The sequence below is a fragment of the Corapipo altera genome, unplaced genomic scaffold (genome assembly GCF_003945725.1).
Source record: "Corapipo altera isolate COAL_440 unplaced genomic scaffold, ASM394572v1 23, whole genome shotgun sequence".
NCBI lineage: Eukaryota > Metazoa > Chordata > Aves > Passeriformes > Pipridae > Corapipo > Corapipo altera.
The window spans coordinates 3,349,248-3,365,223 of NW_020884878.1; the positions used below are offsets into that span (position 1 = coordinate 3,349,248).

A 15,976-nucleotide genomic window follows, 5' to 3' on the forward strand; every position below is an offset into this window, starting at 1 on the left:
AGTTAAGTCACTGCAGGGTCAGGTGAGCTACTGGTCATGAAAAAGGAAGGGAGAAAAAAAGATGACAGACAGGTTGTAAGTCTGGTGTGGCTGTGATGTGAAACCACATCCTCACAGCATCCCAGGCTCCTGATTTCATTGCCCATGAGGTGTGTAAGGCACTGCTGTAGGATAGTTCCATGCTCCCTGATGCTGGGTAGAGGAGAGGACAGATGACCATCACACAGGCTCTCCTGCACATCAATGCCATGTTTTGGTCCCAGTCCACAATATAGAAGATCTGTTCTAGACCAGACACCAGTTTGGTATTTGAAATCTGCCACTTCCTAGGAAAGCCAGAGAAAGAACATCTCTCCATTCCTCCTGCTAAATCTGGGCCACCTGCCATGAGGAATGCAAGATGACTGGATCAAAGAGGAGATGAGGAAAGGGCAGTCAATCACACTCTGGTTTCATAGCCCTGCTTAGTGGGTTTGCAGCAAGACACTTCTGCTGCTTTCTCACCACACCTCAAGAAAGTGGGTTTTCATCTCTGTCATGCCCCTTCCATCCATTCCCTTTATACTTGGGTATCTCCTGGCCTTTCCCAGGGTTTTCTCTTCGTAAGTTCTCAATACATTAAGAGGATGTAGGCACTCCATTTTAGGAGTAAGAAACATAATTATCTATTCAACTAACAGTGTAAACATAGCACAGTTACATCAGAAATGCAAGGTTGTAAATAAAGAGCACACACGCAGCACGTGTTCCCTAGCGGATTACCCCACCTCCCAGTGATTTGTGCTCAGGTGCTTCCTGAGCCAGAGTGGATTGTCTGGGAAGATGAGATGTTTTGCACGTCCTGAACGTGACAAATGTGCACATGCTGACTGCGGTTTGTCACGTGCAGTGAGTCCCACGGAGCAAGAAGCCTCAGAGTGATGATAAATATATGTTGAGCTGTTGATGTGAAACATGGTCAGGACCTGATGTAACACCCAGCTATGGTTGGTGAGACCTAGCAGGTAAGTCTCAGAAAGGTGAAAACAGCTACCTTGGAGAGGCTTAGCTCAACTGAAAGCTGCTGAGCAGTGAAGAAACCTAATGCATTGGAGCAGCTTGTATCTCACAAAGGTGTTCTTGGATATTGTTCATCCTTGGCATCACAGCTACACTCGACTCTTTACAAATACCTGAAAATTGCTGGATGTGATAAATCTTTTAAGTTCTGCTGTTCTAATCAAAATTTCTCATCACAAATATTAGCAGAAAATGGTGCGTGGATTTTTCAGCTCTGTAATTATCATTATTTTTCATTTGAATTAAGATCTGAGATGCAGGTTAGACTAGACACCACAGAGGAAGCCAAGAACTCAGAATCAAGTACGAATCCAGTAAACTCTAAAGGCCTGAGAAAGAGATAACAATGTGTATTCAGTTGAAGGGGGGTGTAGAGGCCCCGAGAAGTTGACTTTAGTCAAGGAGTGAATTGTAGTGGTGTTTTTTTCCCCTTAACCATGAGTCATCACAATGTCACTGGGAGAAACTTCATAAATTATCTGAGTGCTGCTTTGTGATCTTCAGTTTGAGAAGGAAATCCCTCTGCAGGCTTGGAGAACTTAGCAGAGACAAGTAAAGCTCAGAACTGGGCTGCATGCAGTGTCCAGTAGCAGAGAGGTAAGAGTAGGTGAGGGAGGGGAGGAAGTGGATGGTCTCCTCTCCTTGTTCCTGATGTGGGGCTGGGACATAGAGGATTCCTGCTGGGAAGGATACATGCTCCCAAGCTGACAGGCCAGAGCTCCAGGAGAGTCATTCAGCACATGCTTTTTTTCTACGAGTGTAAATCCACGCCTACAGCTGCACTGTGTCAGCCAAGGCATTGCTCCTGGCAGTTGACAGTTTTATAAAGATGAAGGTCTCTTCAGCTCAGCCCCAGCTCTGTGGATTAGTCCATATGCCAAACACCAAGGGAAAAAAGTATGCTCCATGCAGGTAGCTAAGAAAGTCACAGGCGTCTCTTTCCTGAGGCCCTCTCCCAGGTGCTGAGCATAGGAAGGAGACTTGGAGCAGAGTGAGAGGGAAGGAGGTGAAGGAAAGAAGCAAGAGAAACAAACATTGGGAGCGTGTGTCTACAGAACTCTTCTACCACTTCCTTCCTGCCCTGCACCATCAGCTGCCCTGGCAGAAGCCGTGCAGAAAGGAGAATATTCAGACAAACACAGGGTCAAAAGAAGTGTGCAAAGCGCAGAGTGAGGGGAGGAGAGAGAAACTCAACCAGTCCTGAAGGTGTTTTTGTTAAGTTGCTCTGAGCAGACAAGCTGATGAGTAACTGAGATGGTGTGTGACTTCTGCCATGTCCCTGTCCTGGCTGTCCCCATCTTCCTGCCCCATGAGCTGTATTCACCTGCTGTGCTTTATCATAGAAGGGGAGGTCTCCAAGACTCTCTGTGGTGCACAGGTGTAGAGCAGTTCTGTGGTGTGCAGCTGAACAGCAGCTCTCACATTGGTCAGGCACGTCTGAGTCGAGGACAAGCTCTTGTATGTCAGTTCATAGGTGAAGTCTGGGCAGAGAATCACTGATGACCCTGAAATCAAACACCCTTTTTATCCACTCTACACAGCAGTTTGGGAAGTGGCCTAGAGAAAACCCTTCCTCCTACACCATGGGTGGCAGATGCTCAGAGGCAGCAAAAAACTCAAATCACCACCAGCCTTGATCGCAACCACTGCTTTTGTAAGTTAACACCAGCCCTCACTTTCACTGCGAGGAAAGGAGGAAAGTAACTGCACCCTCTGACACACAGCCTGGCAGCAGACCTGCTGAGTACTGAGATGTCTTCCCCACATAGCAGTGAGGATTCTCTTCTATACTGGATCCAACTTTTTTTGAAGGCATGAATATGTCTAAATTACTCTACAACTTCATATTCACCTACCTTACTTTTGTAGGCTGAGGTCCATGTGAGATTTTGGATGCAGTGACACATGGCATGAGAAATGTTGGGGCTTTTAGCAACTAAAATATGATTGTAGAATGGGGAACTAGCAGATAGGAGAGGGATGGTTTTGTGTCCAGGGACAAAACTTCAGATCCCCCTTGAGAGAGCTTCAACATACCCACCAGACTCCAGTCCAGTTCTCAGAGGTGGAGGGATGCAACCCTCTGGAAAGATAATTTGGCCCAACTGGTGCAGCAACCACCAGCCTGTCAACACAAGAGTGGAGCAAGATTTACTCTGGGGAAGTGGAAGGCAGTCTCAGAGGGGGGTCACACCCTCCACTGTACTTCTATGCTCACAGCACTTTCTCAGTTCCTCTGTCTGAGGAGGTGCCTTTCAAACATCCCCAGCTCAGGGAACAGCTTGTTCTGCTGCTGGTGTTGGGGGCAGCAGGTGCCACTGGCCTGTGCCCTCTTGCTTGCCAGGACATCTTCATTTAAAACTGACTGCATCGGGGTACTTGATGGAAGTGAAGATCTCTGAACATGGGACAGGAGATCCTCTCTTGGTGTCTATGGCTGTGGCCAGTACTGTGCTGCTGTGAGGGTCTTGCAGCTCAAGGCAACCTGTGTCCATTTTCTCACACTGTTCTCATCATCTGGTAACCAAACTAAGTCAGGGGACCTGATTGCCCTTCAAGCTCTAGGGATCTTGCAAGGCAGGTGCTCTGTTAAGCATTCAGGGTTGACCTGTTTGTGCCACCCCAGGGACTGCTCTTGCCCACATGGAGGGGAGGAGATGCAGGAGACAATCCCACTGCATTGGGAGCAAGCCGCTTTCCCTTGGTCTGCTTGAGATGGGCCCAAACAAGCAATAAATAAATGTTCACAGGCTGCTAAAAGCTTCTCCCCTGCGTGAACTCAGGGTTAAAAAAATTGCACACACATAGTGTGGACTGTGAAAGCTCATGTGCCTCCTCTGTCTAAAGGGACTGTTTCTGCCAACACATCTCCTTGTGGAGTTAGCAGGATTTAGTTACCCTGGAGTAGGTGTCCACCCATAAGAGAATCCTCAAAATATTAAGCCAGGTAAGACCTCTTTTTATCAGGAATGTTATACAGTGGACACCTTCAACTCATAAATAGAGTAAAATACAATTTTTAAGGGCACACACCACCATTACAGCGCACCCACCTCCATATTTCTCTATTCCCTTGGAGAATACTTCTGCATGGAAATAATCCTGCATCTTTGCAAGAAATGCTGCCCCTAGCACTGCTTAACACAACCCAAATGCCACATCTGCTTTTGTGTATGGTCATCTTGAAAAGGTGGAGATTTTTGTAACCACTCCTGTTCAAAGAGCACCAAATTTCTTTGCCTCCATCTCTTAAACATGTATATTCTTCTCTTTGGTCTTGTCTACATCCTCTAACTGCCCTTACTTCCTGTTGTTTCCCAGAGGTATCAAACAGATGTTGTTGGCAGTTTCACTGACTTTCTATCATGGGTGTAGTATCGTACTATGAATTTGTCTTCTTCTTTAAGAGGAGGGAGGAGAGAAGTGTGAATTAGACAGACCTGACCCACTATGTTGCAAGTGTGGAGGTACACACCAGTGGCCAGATTCTGGTTCTTGTATACAAGGTAGTCTCTGACACAACAGCACAGTTGGACTCAATGGTCTTAGAGCTGTTTTCCAACCTTAACGATTCTATGATTCTGTGAACTACCACCACCCACTTAAGATGATTCCCCCACCTGAGTGACCATAAATGTTACCTTAATTTGGAAGTCTGCCTCTGAAATCTCTGTAGTTTGCATTTCTTGTTATTCGGTTAAAAAAAATAAAATAATTTACTACTAGGGCCCTCAATTTACTCTGAGAATTGTCTTTAGTAATTGATCAGCAGCTCAGTCTTATTTATGAGGCATGGTTTAGGAACAGTCCATGAAACCCCGTTTTAATAGACAGACACCCTTTATAATAAAATGAAATTTCTTGTAGTCAAGAAATTCCTTGTGGAAAACAGCACTTTTTCCCGGACGTAAATCAGACCTGACTCCCAGGGAGTCCCCACAGAAGACTAGCAGGACTTGGAAAACTTGCCTTAGATGCTTCCTCAAGCATCCCACTTGCTCCCCTGACATGTCAAGTGGGCACCTACGGGGCCATAACCGTTACTGACACATTTTTAAGTGATACAATGCTAACTTTCCACCTTGTCTTCTCATTCTCAGGAAACACCAGCTGGAATAAGAATAATGGAAGACTGCCTAGACACAGAAAATAACTCCACTTGCCCAGGAATTCCCTATGAAGAGAGCCAGCCACTTCTGGTTGCTGTTTACAGCATCGTTTTTGCCATAGGCCTTCCAGCAAATTGCTTAACTTCCCTGCTTACACTGGTACAAATCCAAAGGAATAAAATAATTGCCATCTACATTTTCAGTTTATCATTGTGTGAGCTGATGTATATAAGTACCTTGCCTCTCTGGATTATCTATGTGCAAAACAGGCACCGATGGACCATGGGTGACACTGCTTGCAAAGTAACAGGATTCATCTTTTTCTGCAATATATACATCAGCATTCTGCTTTTGTGCTGCATTTCTCTGGATCGTTACGTGGCACTGGTGTATCCTCTGGAATCAAGGGGGAGAAGAGGACAGAAAAAGGCCATCATAATAGTCTGTTTTCTTTTTGCTGTGGTTGCAGTAATCCACACTCCAGTATTTTACATGGAAGATGAACAAAACCACACAAATAGAACCTGCTTTGAGACTGTGCCCCTTGGCATAAAATTGGCTTCTTTCAGCTTTGCTAGATTCCTATTCGGATTTGCCATACCCTTCACAATCCTCATTTTCACAAACTACAAAATTTTTCAAATTACAAAAAGTAGCAGCAGCTTGACTTGTCACCAAAAAGCCAAAGTGAAATATCTGGCTATTGCCATTATTGTAATTTTCCTGATCTGCTTTGCTCCCTACCATGTGGTACTCATAATAAGAGCCATACACTTCATGTTTAATCAGAATTGCCCATGTCCATTTGAAAGGAAGATATATTCGATTTTTACAGTGTTTCTGTGTTTAGGCACTGCAAATGGTGTTGCTGATCCAATCATCTACGTGCTGGTTAGTGAAAACATCAGAAGAGATTGTTACAGGAGCCTGAGGAGATGGAGATTGAACTCATCCAAGCTAAATTCATCCATTAATCACAAGACTGAGAGTAGAAAATCAAAAATACAAGAAGAATCAGGGGAAGAAGGGCAAAGGGAAGAAAACAAAGAACTAACAGATTCGCCCAACACTCAAAAGACCTGTACTAGTGGCAGAGACCAAGAAGGTGGCAGCTAGCGGGTAGATGTTGAAACAAATAAGAAGTTCCCAATGCCAGCTGCAGGCTGCAGACTGTAGGACACAAGTATTTCCATGCTGACATCATCTTGCATGTCCTGCATGGGTCAGCAACTCCTCGAGGACACTACGGGAGCAATAATTCTTATTTCTTCTGTTTGTCTCCTACAATAAACTTTGCCCACCAGTATCATCGGTGAAAATATTGATTTGCTACGGATATGTGGAATAAACCAAGTAATTTACTTTGACTCAAATTGAAATCTTAAAAGGTTATTATTTGGACTGATTCCTTTGCTCACATGAGGTAAAATCAGGTTTATCATCTGAGCAAAAAAAAAACCAACCCACTGCTGAGGAGAACAACGTGTCTTTCCTATGGCTGACATTTTTGCTTCTTGAGGAGGTACATGTTCAGAGTCTCATAAATGCACTCTGCCGTTACTGTTTGTGGTTAACCAGTGGAAAATATTAAGAATGAGTAAGTCTTTCAACGAGAGCCTTGAAAATGTTTCCCATAGTTCTGTATGCATTGCACATTCTGGGGGAATTAGAGGGCAAAACAGTGGCCTGGTAACACAGAATGATGGTACTGCTGCTGCATTAGTCAAGATCCTGCACTGTCCTAAAATTCTTAAAATGTGCAATTCTAATGTCTGACGGTTTACAGTTAGTAAATTTTACTTGTTTTGCAGCCAAACCTAGAATGAACTGACACATATAGAAAACTTAGATATTTCCAAGTGGAGTCAGGGACTCTTTTTTGCCATCTCTGAACATTTGTTGAGCTTGTGTTTCATTTCTGAATAAGCTAACATTGTCTATAAAAGAGCCAAGTGCCTTACTGACATGGAAGGGCTGGTAGCCTGGAGAGCAGAGTCCTTTCTCCCCATAGCTGGGAACTCCCTTGGACATGCTGGAGGTGCACACAGGAGACCACCCTGCAGCAAATTTCTTATTGATGCTACCATTCTTACTATTAATAACTTACTGATGGTAGTTCCCTGTGCCTTCAAACCAGAATTTAAAAATTAAATATTGTACAAATATGGCAATAAATGCTTCTTCATATTTTTATGTGATCCAACAGACAGAGATCATGAGTCGATCTGAGTACGAGTTTATAAAGTGTTTCACAGCATCATTTTGTTTCATCTGTAATTTTGTATTTCTGTGATATTTTAAAACTGTTATTTGTTCATATTTTTTAATTGAACTAGTATTAGCCAATGTTAATATTAATGTAAATATATTGGTTTTTAATATATTAAAATTGCCATTGATATTTCTATATATTATGTTTTATTCTTATACTTGTTTGGGAAGAAAAACTGTGCCAAAATGATATTTCTTCAATTCATTATATTTATTACATATTTATTTTTTTATTACCATTATTTAATTGCTCCTCTGGTATCTACATATGAAATGTTTTTTCCTCGAAAGTAGCTCACATAATACTAAATTGGAAAAATGTGAAGTTCTGTTGAGATACTAATCAACAAATTCTGTGTTTCTATCTTCATACACATCCCAGAAATCAAATTCTCTGAGGTATCAAGAAGAGATCAAAATATCAGAATGTCTGTAACTTTGCTGAAAATCAAACTTTCAGCAGCAGCTGAATACTGCTCCAACACTGGTGACACATTTCTGAAGATGCAAATGCAAACTGCCCCAGCCTCAGGATTTTCATAGCCTAAATGTAAACTCTGGTGAATAATATCAGTGAATTTAGAAGAAACCAGAGGAACAGGCTTCTGAACTGATTGAAATGGATGCAAATTAGATATTGACCTCAATGAATTTAAAAATCTCTCTGATGTTTTTCCTCTGATAAATAGTGAGTGTCTAGAAAGGTGATTGTCCCACTCTACCCTGCACTTGTGCGGCCTCAGCTCAAGCACTTTGTTGTAGTTTTCAGATCCATGATACAAGAAGGAAATAAAGCTATCAAAGAGTGTCCAAAGGAGGGCTACAGAGACAGTGAAGGGTCTAGAGGGGAAGTTGTAGGAGGAGTGACTGAGGTCACTTGATCTGTTCAGCCCACAGGAGAATGAGGGGAGAATGGGAAGCAGAGGGGCAAGTACCGATCTCTTGTCACTGGTGACCAGTGATAGGACCAAGATGAAAGCATGAAGTTGTGTCAGGGGAGGTTTAGGCTGGATATTAGAAAAAGGTTCTTCACCTAGCGGGTGCTTGGGCACTGGAACAGGCTCCCCAGGGCAGTGGTCATGGCCCAAGCCTGACAGAACTCAAGGAGCATTTGGGCAATGCTCTCAGGCATGTGGTGTGACTACTGGGGATGGTCCTGCGCAGGGCCAGGAGCTGGACTTAATGATCTTTGTGGGTCCTTTCTCACATGGGATATTCTGTAATTCTATGAACAACATTAGAGGTCAGTGCCACAGATGCAAGGGACAGGGATTATCAGGATCTGATGCAACAATTGTAATTCTTTTGCTTCACTGAAGTTACATGTTGTTCTAAATTACTATATCATTATGCATCTTCTCTTAAAGAAAATCGTTGGAATTTCTTTGTTCAGACACACTCTGAACCAAAAGCCTCAGAAGTGGCAAAGACCCATGAAGTCTGATCTAACTTGGAAATTTACCCAGATAATCTCCAGAGGTGCTTTCCAAATAATTCTGTGACAGATTACTGAAAGTATTAGGGGCCAGGTATCAAGCAATGTATCCACATGGAAGAACTACCAATCCTGACTTCTTTGGATAAACAGAAAAGCAGCTTTACAGCTGAGAGAGGACATATAGAAATGCTATTCTGTGTTGTTAAAATATCCCATCAGACAAACTTGATGTTTCTTATCTGATAAATTAAAGCACGTGATCTGGTTTGTCAGACAGTATCTGACTGTGTCACTCAGGCAAAGAAAAGGTCTCAGCACTGGGATACATGTAAGAGACTCAGCAAGGGGCACTACTCATGTCAGAGCAGATCTAAGGGGTGGACTGACTGTGTGGGTCTTTCCACCCTTTCCTCTTGCAGAGACATCCCCCTGCAGTGGGTCTGCAGGGACTGCTTCGTGCTGTGAAGAAAGGTTCACTTGCTACATCAGATCTGAATCTCAACACAGCTATTCGGATCCGTGCACAATCTACTCACTCAACTCAAGCTATAGCATGACTTGGAGAGTGTACAGAACCAAATCTAGGCTCTGCCTCCCAGTTTGGTCTTCACATGCTCAGGTCTTCACACATAAGGCTCAGAGCAGGTGAGCTGCTCATCGGTGTATGGGGTTGAGATTGGAAAATTTCACTCTCTTTTGTATTCAGCATTTACTCAAGTATAACTTCCATCATTTAAAGAAGAGTGGGTTACTGAATAAATAAAACATGATTTTATTTTTACATGTGTCTCAGACATTCATAATGTGCCTGAGAGATAAGTGGATTGCTGATTATTTTAAGTATGACTGTAAAGCGTGAAGTGAATAATTTCTGGCTATGAACTAGAGCTGGCCAAACTAGTTTTTGCAGACAATATATCTGATCTGTTTGCTTATTCATCAATTTCTGCTGTTTCTAAAGACTGTAATTTTTTATGTAAATGTTTGGGGTAAGTCACTTACAAAACTCTATTTCTGACTAAGAAATACTTTCTGTATTAAATTTTCTGTAAATAATGTTCTGTCTTAAATTTTGCTTCAAGAGGATAGTTACACAAAACAGGCAAAACCCGATATGAATTTACTCAGACTCTATGTGTGATACAGTTTCATCTGCAACCTTGTAGTTGGTCTCATTTAGTTCCTGCTCTCATGTACAACCCCATATCGAATCTTTGTTGGGTACTGAGGGATGAAACCTAACTCAAAAATATTTCAAAAATATCCAAAATCTAATGGTTTTTCTTTGTGAGCATATTATCATTCTACAGCTCACACTGTGGGACACGTCTTTTAGGAAACTTCCTCTATGTAGTGAAATGATGACAAAGTTCCCTGACAGGTTGGAATGCCTGTCTTATTTTCAAACCAGCACAAACCAAAGGCAGCAAATAAGGGTGGAGGGATTGCATCAGAGAGATGCAATCCTTTTTTTAACCTCCTCGGTGTGCAGGGAAGCATACAGCTGTCAGCATCCCCAAAATTGGATCTCCCAGTATGTCTTCTGCAACCAACTTATAGAGGATGTGATACCTACCAGTCCTCTACCTTCTGAGGTGGTTTTCACTCCTCTGCACTCCCTCTTTCCCTGTAAAATGAACCTATGCACAGGAGAGGGCGCTTATATTTGCAGCAGGGGGATGTAGCATGGCCTCACGATTCAATCTTCAAGTGACGAGAATATGAAGCACAAAATGAGAAATCTGTTATCCCAAATGGGACTAATGCTTACATCGTGGTAATAGATGTTAGTAGCTGCCATCATGAGCTATTGGTAAGAAAGGGTAGAACGCTCAATTCATTATGTATCATCTGTAATTCGCATCATGGATAACTGCTAGGATTTTACTCTCTTACTCCATCCCATAAGAAATGCTCTGAGGTAAGGAAGCAAAAAGCAGCCTTGCAGACAGGTAGAAAGTCTGCTGAGGAGAGATGATAAGGTGTGTGGTAAGAATTGTATGAAATATCACATGAATATTGTTTACAAGAGCAAGCTCTCAGTACACCACGAAATGATCCATCCTGTTTGGTAGCCTCAGTCTGTGACAGGGCCTGTGCATTTCAGCCCTTGATCACAGAGCATCCCCTCTATGTTCAAAGGTCTGTCTCAAGATATTTTGTGGAGGGCGATGAAGAATCAAAGAGAAGAGAGATACTGTGGGAAAAAGGTGCTGTGTGATAAACAAAGTCCTGAAAAGCCTTGTAAACCTGAAGTCGCAGATGTTCTGTTCAAATATGCAAATATCCATGTTCAGAAAGCTACTTAGAAATGCAGCAGCCTGTATCACAGTTCCCCATCTGTAAAATGTGACACTTCTTCCCTTGAGCATTGTCTGGCTTCTCAGTTTAAAATACCAGCCCTTGCAGGAGATACTAGAAAGAGTGAGCAGGTGTGTGGTATGCATATTCAGAGCTTATTGCAATGGAGCAGTGAAGAGCATGGAGGCAAATATAAGGTATTAAAGCACAAATTCTAATGGGTCAGCACTTTCAGGGTCAGATTCAAAGTACTTTATTTGCTTCTATTTATGCTGGGGCACCAGAAAAAAAATATGCAGACTTTCATTTTAACTTTGTGTCTCCTTCTGGTAACATGGGCAATAGACCCTTGGGGACTTTGCTGGGATTTTCTTCACTGGGATGTTTTGGTGTTTGGAGGTGTTTTGTTGTTTCCAAAATATGAGTGATACTGATCTACAGAGTTGACTTCCAAACTGGAAACTATCAGGACCAAGTAGCCTTTAGGCTCATAGTACCTGTCTGGGTACAGGACTAAAGACATCAGTAACATTAATGGCATTTGCTATTGCACTACTGTACACAATAGGCCCTCAGCAAAAATCTTCAACATCCTCAGTTCTTGGAGACCTATCCAAGTGGACTCTGCCTCTCTAGCTCTTCCCTTCCTGGCACTATTTTCATAGATTAGGAAGCACTTTCTTAGCACCAGATTTCTGGGATGAGTCTCTGACAATGTGAGTCTGATACGCTTGAGACAACAGAACTATTCTTATTTATTTGAGCTTATCTATTTGATTAATTTGGGGGAAGGGGTTGCCTTACTTACATATGGTTGAGAAGACTAGGCTCACACTACCCACTACAGCTAGTTTTTATTATTATATGCTTGACATTTTTAGGTGGCTAGACAATATGTTTAATAAAGGATATTTAATGAGATGTTATTAAAAAATCCTGCAATTCTCCATTTAGTTGCATGTACAGTTTCTGCCTACCTCTAATTCTTTTGTTCAACTCTTCCCTAAAATAAGGTTTAGGAAAATGGACAGTCCTCAGCTCTCAGTGGAATGGTACAGTTCACTGCACCGCTGGCAGTGACTGTTCTGTCCTAAGGGAACAAATGCACAAGCCTCAAACTAAACTCAGGACTGGACACAGCAATATGCAGAAGGGAAGAAAAATGTACATTAAACAACAAGGGAACTCAGGAGTATCACTGACTTCTTGTTTTCTTGACCTGCGGGAATGGCCCATCGACAAAAGTCAAGAGATTCCAGGCAGGTCAAGAACAATTCTCAAGTTTCTATCAGAAACAAAGAGGCAAATGAGGAACTTCCTCTGCACACAGGGGTGTGAAGCAGATACAGGCAGACTGTAATGTCATAAAGATTTGATGGGAAACTAAAGGTCAGAAGGCCACTTCGGTATCCACAAAATCAGAATTAAAAGTCATTTTGTAACTCAGCACGGGGCTTTCCCTAATGAGAGGCTGAGTGGACCCTGCTTGCTTTTTTAAAGGATGAGTCATTCCCTCTTCTGACCAGAAATATTCCCCTCTCATGAGAAGGGAGAAGCTGGAAATTATAATAAATATTTTTCTTTTTGTTTTCTTAGCATTCAGTTTCAGATACTAGAACCAGTAAAATTCCAAGATGGTAAATAACAATGTACAAGGGAAAATCCCAGAAAATAATCTTTTTTTTTTTCTTTTTTTAACTCTGGAGATACTGAAACTCATTACAAATAAATCAGCGTGAAGTTAAACCAAAGCTGTGAAAACAGACCTCCTCCTCCTCCTCCTCCCTGAAGGCTGTGAAAAATTAAATGTGAATCTGAACTTCTTTTGCTGGACCATACTTTCAGATCATAGTGACTTCAAACCCCCAGAATTTGGAGAGTCTGGGGGTTTTTTAAGGTAGAAATGTAGCTTGTGTATATTATACAATGTAAAGCAATATTAATATATAATCCTGACCTGTCCATCCTTCAGTATCATATCTAATTGACTAGCATGAAGAAAAGCTTTTTGAAAGCAACATATCACTGAAATATTCAACATAACAGTCATGTATGGGTTGCAAGTCTACTGCCTCTACTGTGAACCACGCAGAAGTTTCATCTCAGAAATTACACTGAGAGGTTAATTTCCCCTTTCTATATTCCAGATTTGTTTAGGATAAATTTCTTTGTGTTTTCCAGTGTAATTCAAGTCCTGATCTCTTTCAGGTCACGGGATGATGTTTTTCCAGGGGTTTGGTGTAGTCACAAGAGGGCACCAGACTCTACCCTATTTCTCCTGCTGGGCATGGTGGACTTCACAGTAGAAGAAAAAACATGAATAACGCTCATATTTCTTAAGTTCACATCCTGTAATCATAAGTTTGTAAGACTTCGTGCTGCTCGGTAGAACAGTCCGTACAGATGTGTGTGTGTGTGTGCTGTTGATTGCTGCTGAGTCAGACACACGACCAGGTTATAATATTTATCCAAATATGGCAGAAACACTCAGCCTTTTCCAAATGATGGCTACAAACAGGATGAAAAAGAAGAAGTAAAAAAACCAAAAAAAAACAGAAGTGAAAACAAGTAGGAAAGTCATGGGGAGAAAAAGAGAGAGACGATTCCCTTGCACTAAAATAAAAAATGGAGGGTGATGGAAGTTGCCAGGATCTGTCTGTGATTCCCTGGAGAGTATGTAAGTGGCAGAAGGCAAAGAGATCATCTAAGACATTCAGCTGAGGAGCCCCATGCAGTATTTAAACACCCAGCAAATTTTGAACAACTCTTTGATGAGCCCCATTTTGCCTCCCCGCCTCAGCAAACCACTCTCCACATCATCCTGCACCACTGCTCATTGCAGCTCTGGTGACTTTATCCCAAGTCTACTGGCATTTGGTGCTATCCGTAAATAACGCCAATCAAAGTATTATTCCATTAACATTAGACATGTTGAAATGATTGCTGGGAAACCACTGGCTACTGATAGACCACCAGCAGACATGAGCTAACATTCCTTTACTGCTACAAAAGTCAAAGCTGTCATTCCCATCGAGGTGCAGGACCAGAGCAGAGAACAAGACCAGCTCACAGACTGCTATCTGTGTTCCTACTCATGGTTCTAATTGGGTTAACCCTTTAACCAGACAAGGTACACACAGGCTTTAGCAATCATTCTCTTACGAAAAAATAGTGTTAAAAAAGAAATCACATTTTTAATATCCCTTTTCAAGCCTTCGTTTACCTAATTCTTATGAATATTTTCTGATACCTTCAATAAATTATAATTGCTATGTTGCTACTATATTTTAGGATATATTTTTTCTTATAGACTACGCAATTCTACTAAGCCAACATCAAATCAACATCAGTAATAATTTGTGGATACAGTACATTTTCCGTTTAACCTATGGACTCACCAAACTCTCCAGTAAAATTTGGACACAATCCAAACACTCCAACAAGTCATCACAGCCTTCGTCTTCTCTTCAAGGAGCACAGAGGGTCATTTTAACTTGTAGATAAAGCATTAACTTCTACAACCAGTATAATTTTCTTACGGACGCTTACTTTTATTCTCCTTACTATTTATGATGGATCTACAGAAAATCACATTTCTGGTTTGGAAAATGTAAAAATTAGTTACTGTTGACAGTAACTAATGCTGTCAACAGCTTGTTACTGAAGTCTGAACTATCAGAACTGTTACTGCATATTAACCTCAGTGTTCTTATTCTTCTGCTTTTCCCCCCCTAAATTTCATGGTCCAAATGCTTACCAACTTTAAGGCAAGCTTCAAAATAAACAACTGACCTATATAATCTTAAAAGTTTTGTTAGCTTTAACTGTGCTTTTGAATTATAACTCTCTGGTTTGCCATGACTGCAGAAAATAGTTTCCCATTGGTATTGTAATTTTCAAGGATACGGCTTCTAGGAACAGCACGGTGCCTTCCAAAAGGCTGGTTTCAAGAGCAAAACACTGTAATATCAAAAGATGCAGAACAGCAAAGGTGCAAGCTGCAAATCTGGCCTAAAAGATCTGAAAGCCACGCTCTAATGTATGTTCAAGGATATATGAAAAAGGAATTATTCATTAACTTCTTCAGCTTGCAACTGCTTCGGGCTATTTTGTTCTTACAGTATCTGCAGTTTCAAAGGAAGGTAGAGCTGATGGGGGAGAAAAGATCTTCACATGCCCAGCACAAACACATTCATCAGAAACAGACTAACTCCCGAGGTGAAAATATGGTACTTAGCTGGCTGCAAAGAAAGGAATACCTTGTGTAGTGACAGGCTGCACATGGGTTTTGAGCCTGTGGGTGCTATTTAATAGTAGATGCTTAGTTGCTATAGCAACTGTCATAGCCTATGGTATTTATGCTTAGATATGGAACACATATTTTAAGCAGCACCAGATAACATGGCACTCAAGTGTCCAAAATGTATGTTTAAAAGAAAAGCCCTATTAAGAAGTAGGCATGTTCCTCTAGTCATTAAAAATCCTTTTAAGGCAGCACTTTTGCAACAACAAAACAATCTCGTCCCTCACAAACACAAACCAGAACTACCATGATGGTCCAGGAGAGGGCTTAGAAGCCTTAAAATAAAACCCCAAACATCGTTCAGCACTTTAAAATCCATCTTTGCTGATTGCTGGTACATAATCTGGAGATTTTTGCTGTTTGATGCAGTGCATGGGGCTCTGTCACTGGAGGTTCCCATTGCCCTTAACTTGGTATCATCCAGGCTTTCTTCCTCCCGCCCTCTACAACACCAGCTCTTGGTCCCTGCCTGCCAGGGCACGTATTGTGGTGTCA

General features: G+C 41.8%; 1 protein-coding gene across 5 annotated transcripts in view; it reads left to right on the forward strand.

Moving 5' to 3' along the window:
• GPR132 (G protein-coupled receptor 132) overlaps positions 1–6,615 on the forward strand; it is a 76,033-nt gene extending 69,418 nt beyond the window's left edge. For all 5 annotated transcript variants that reach the window (XM_027638440.1, XM_027638442.1, XM_027638439.1 and 2 more), the window contains one exon: positions 5,160–6,615. In XM_027638440.1, coding sequence (XP_027494241.1) covers positions 5,184–6,284 — 1,101 coding nt within the window. In that variant the 5' untranslated portion in view covers positions 5,160–5,183 and the 3' untranslated portion in view covers positions 6,285–6,615. The remainder of the gene's footprint in view (positions 1–5,159) is intronic.
• Positions 6,616–15,976: the final 9,361 nt, after the last annotated feature.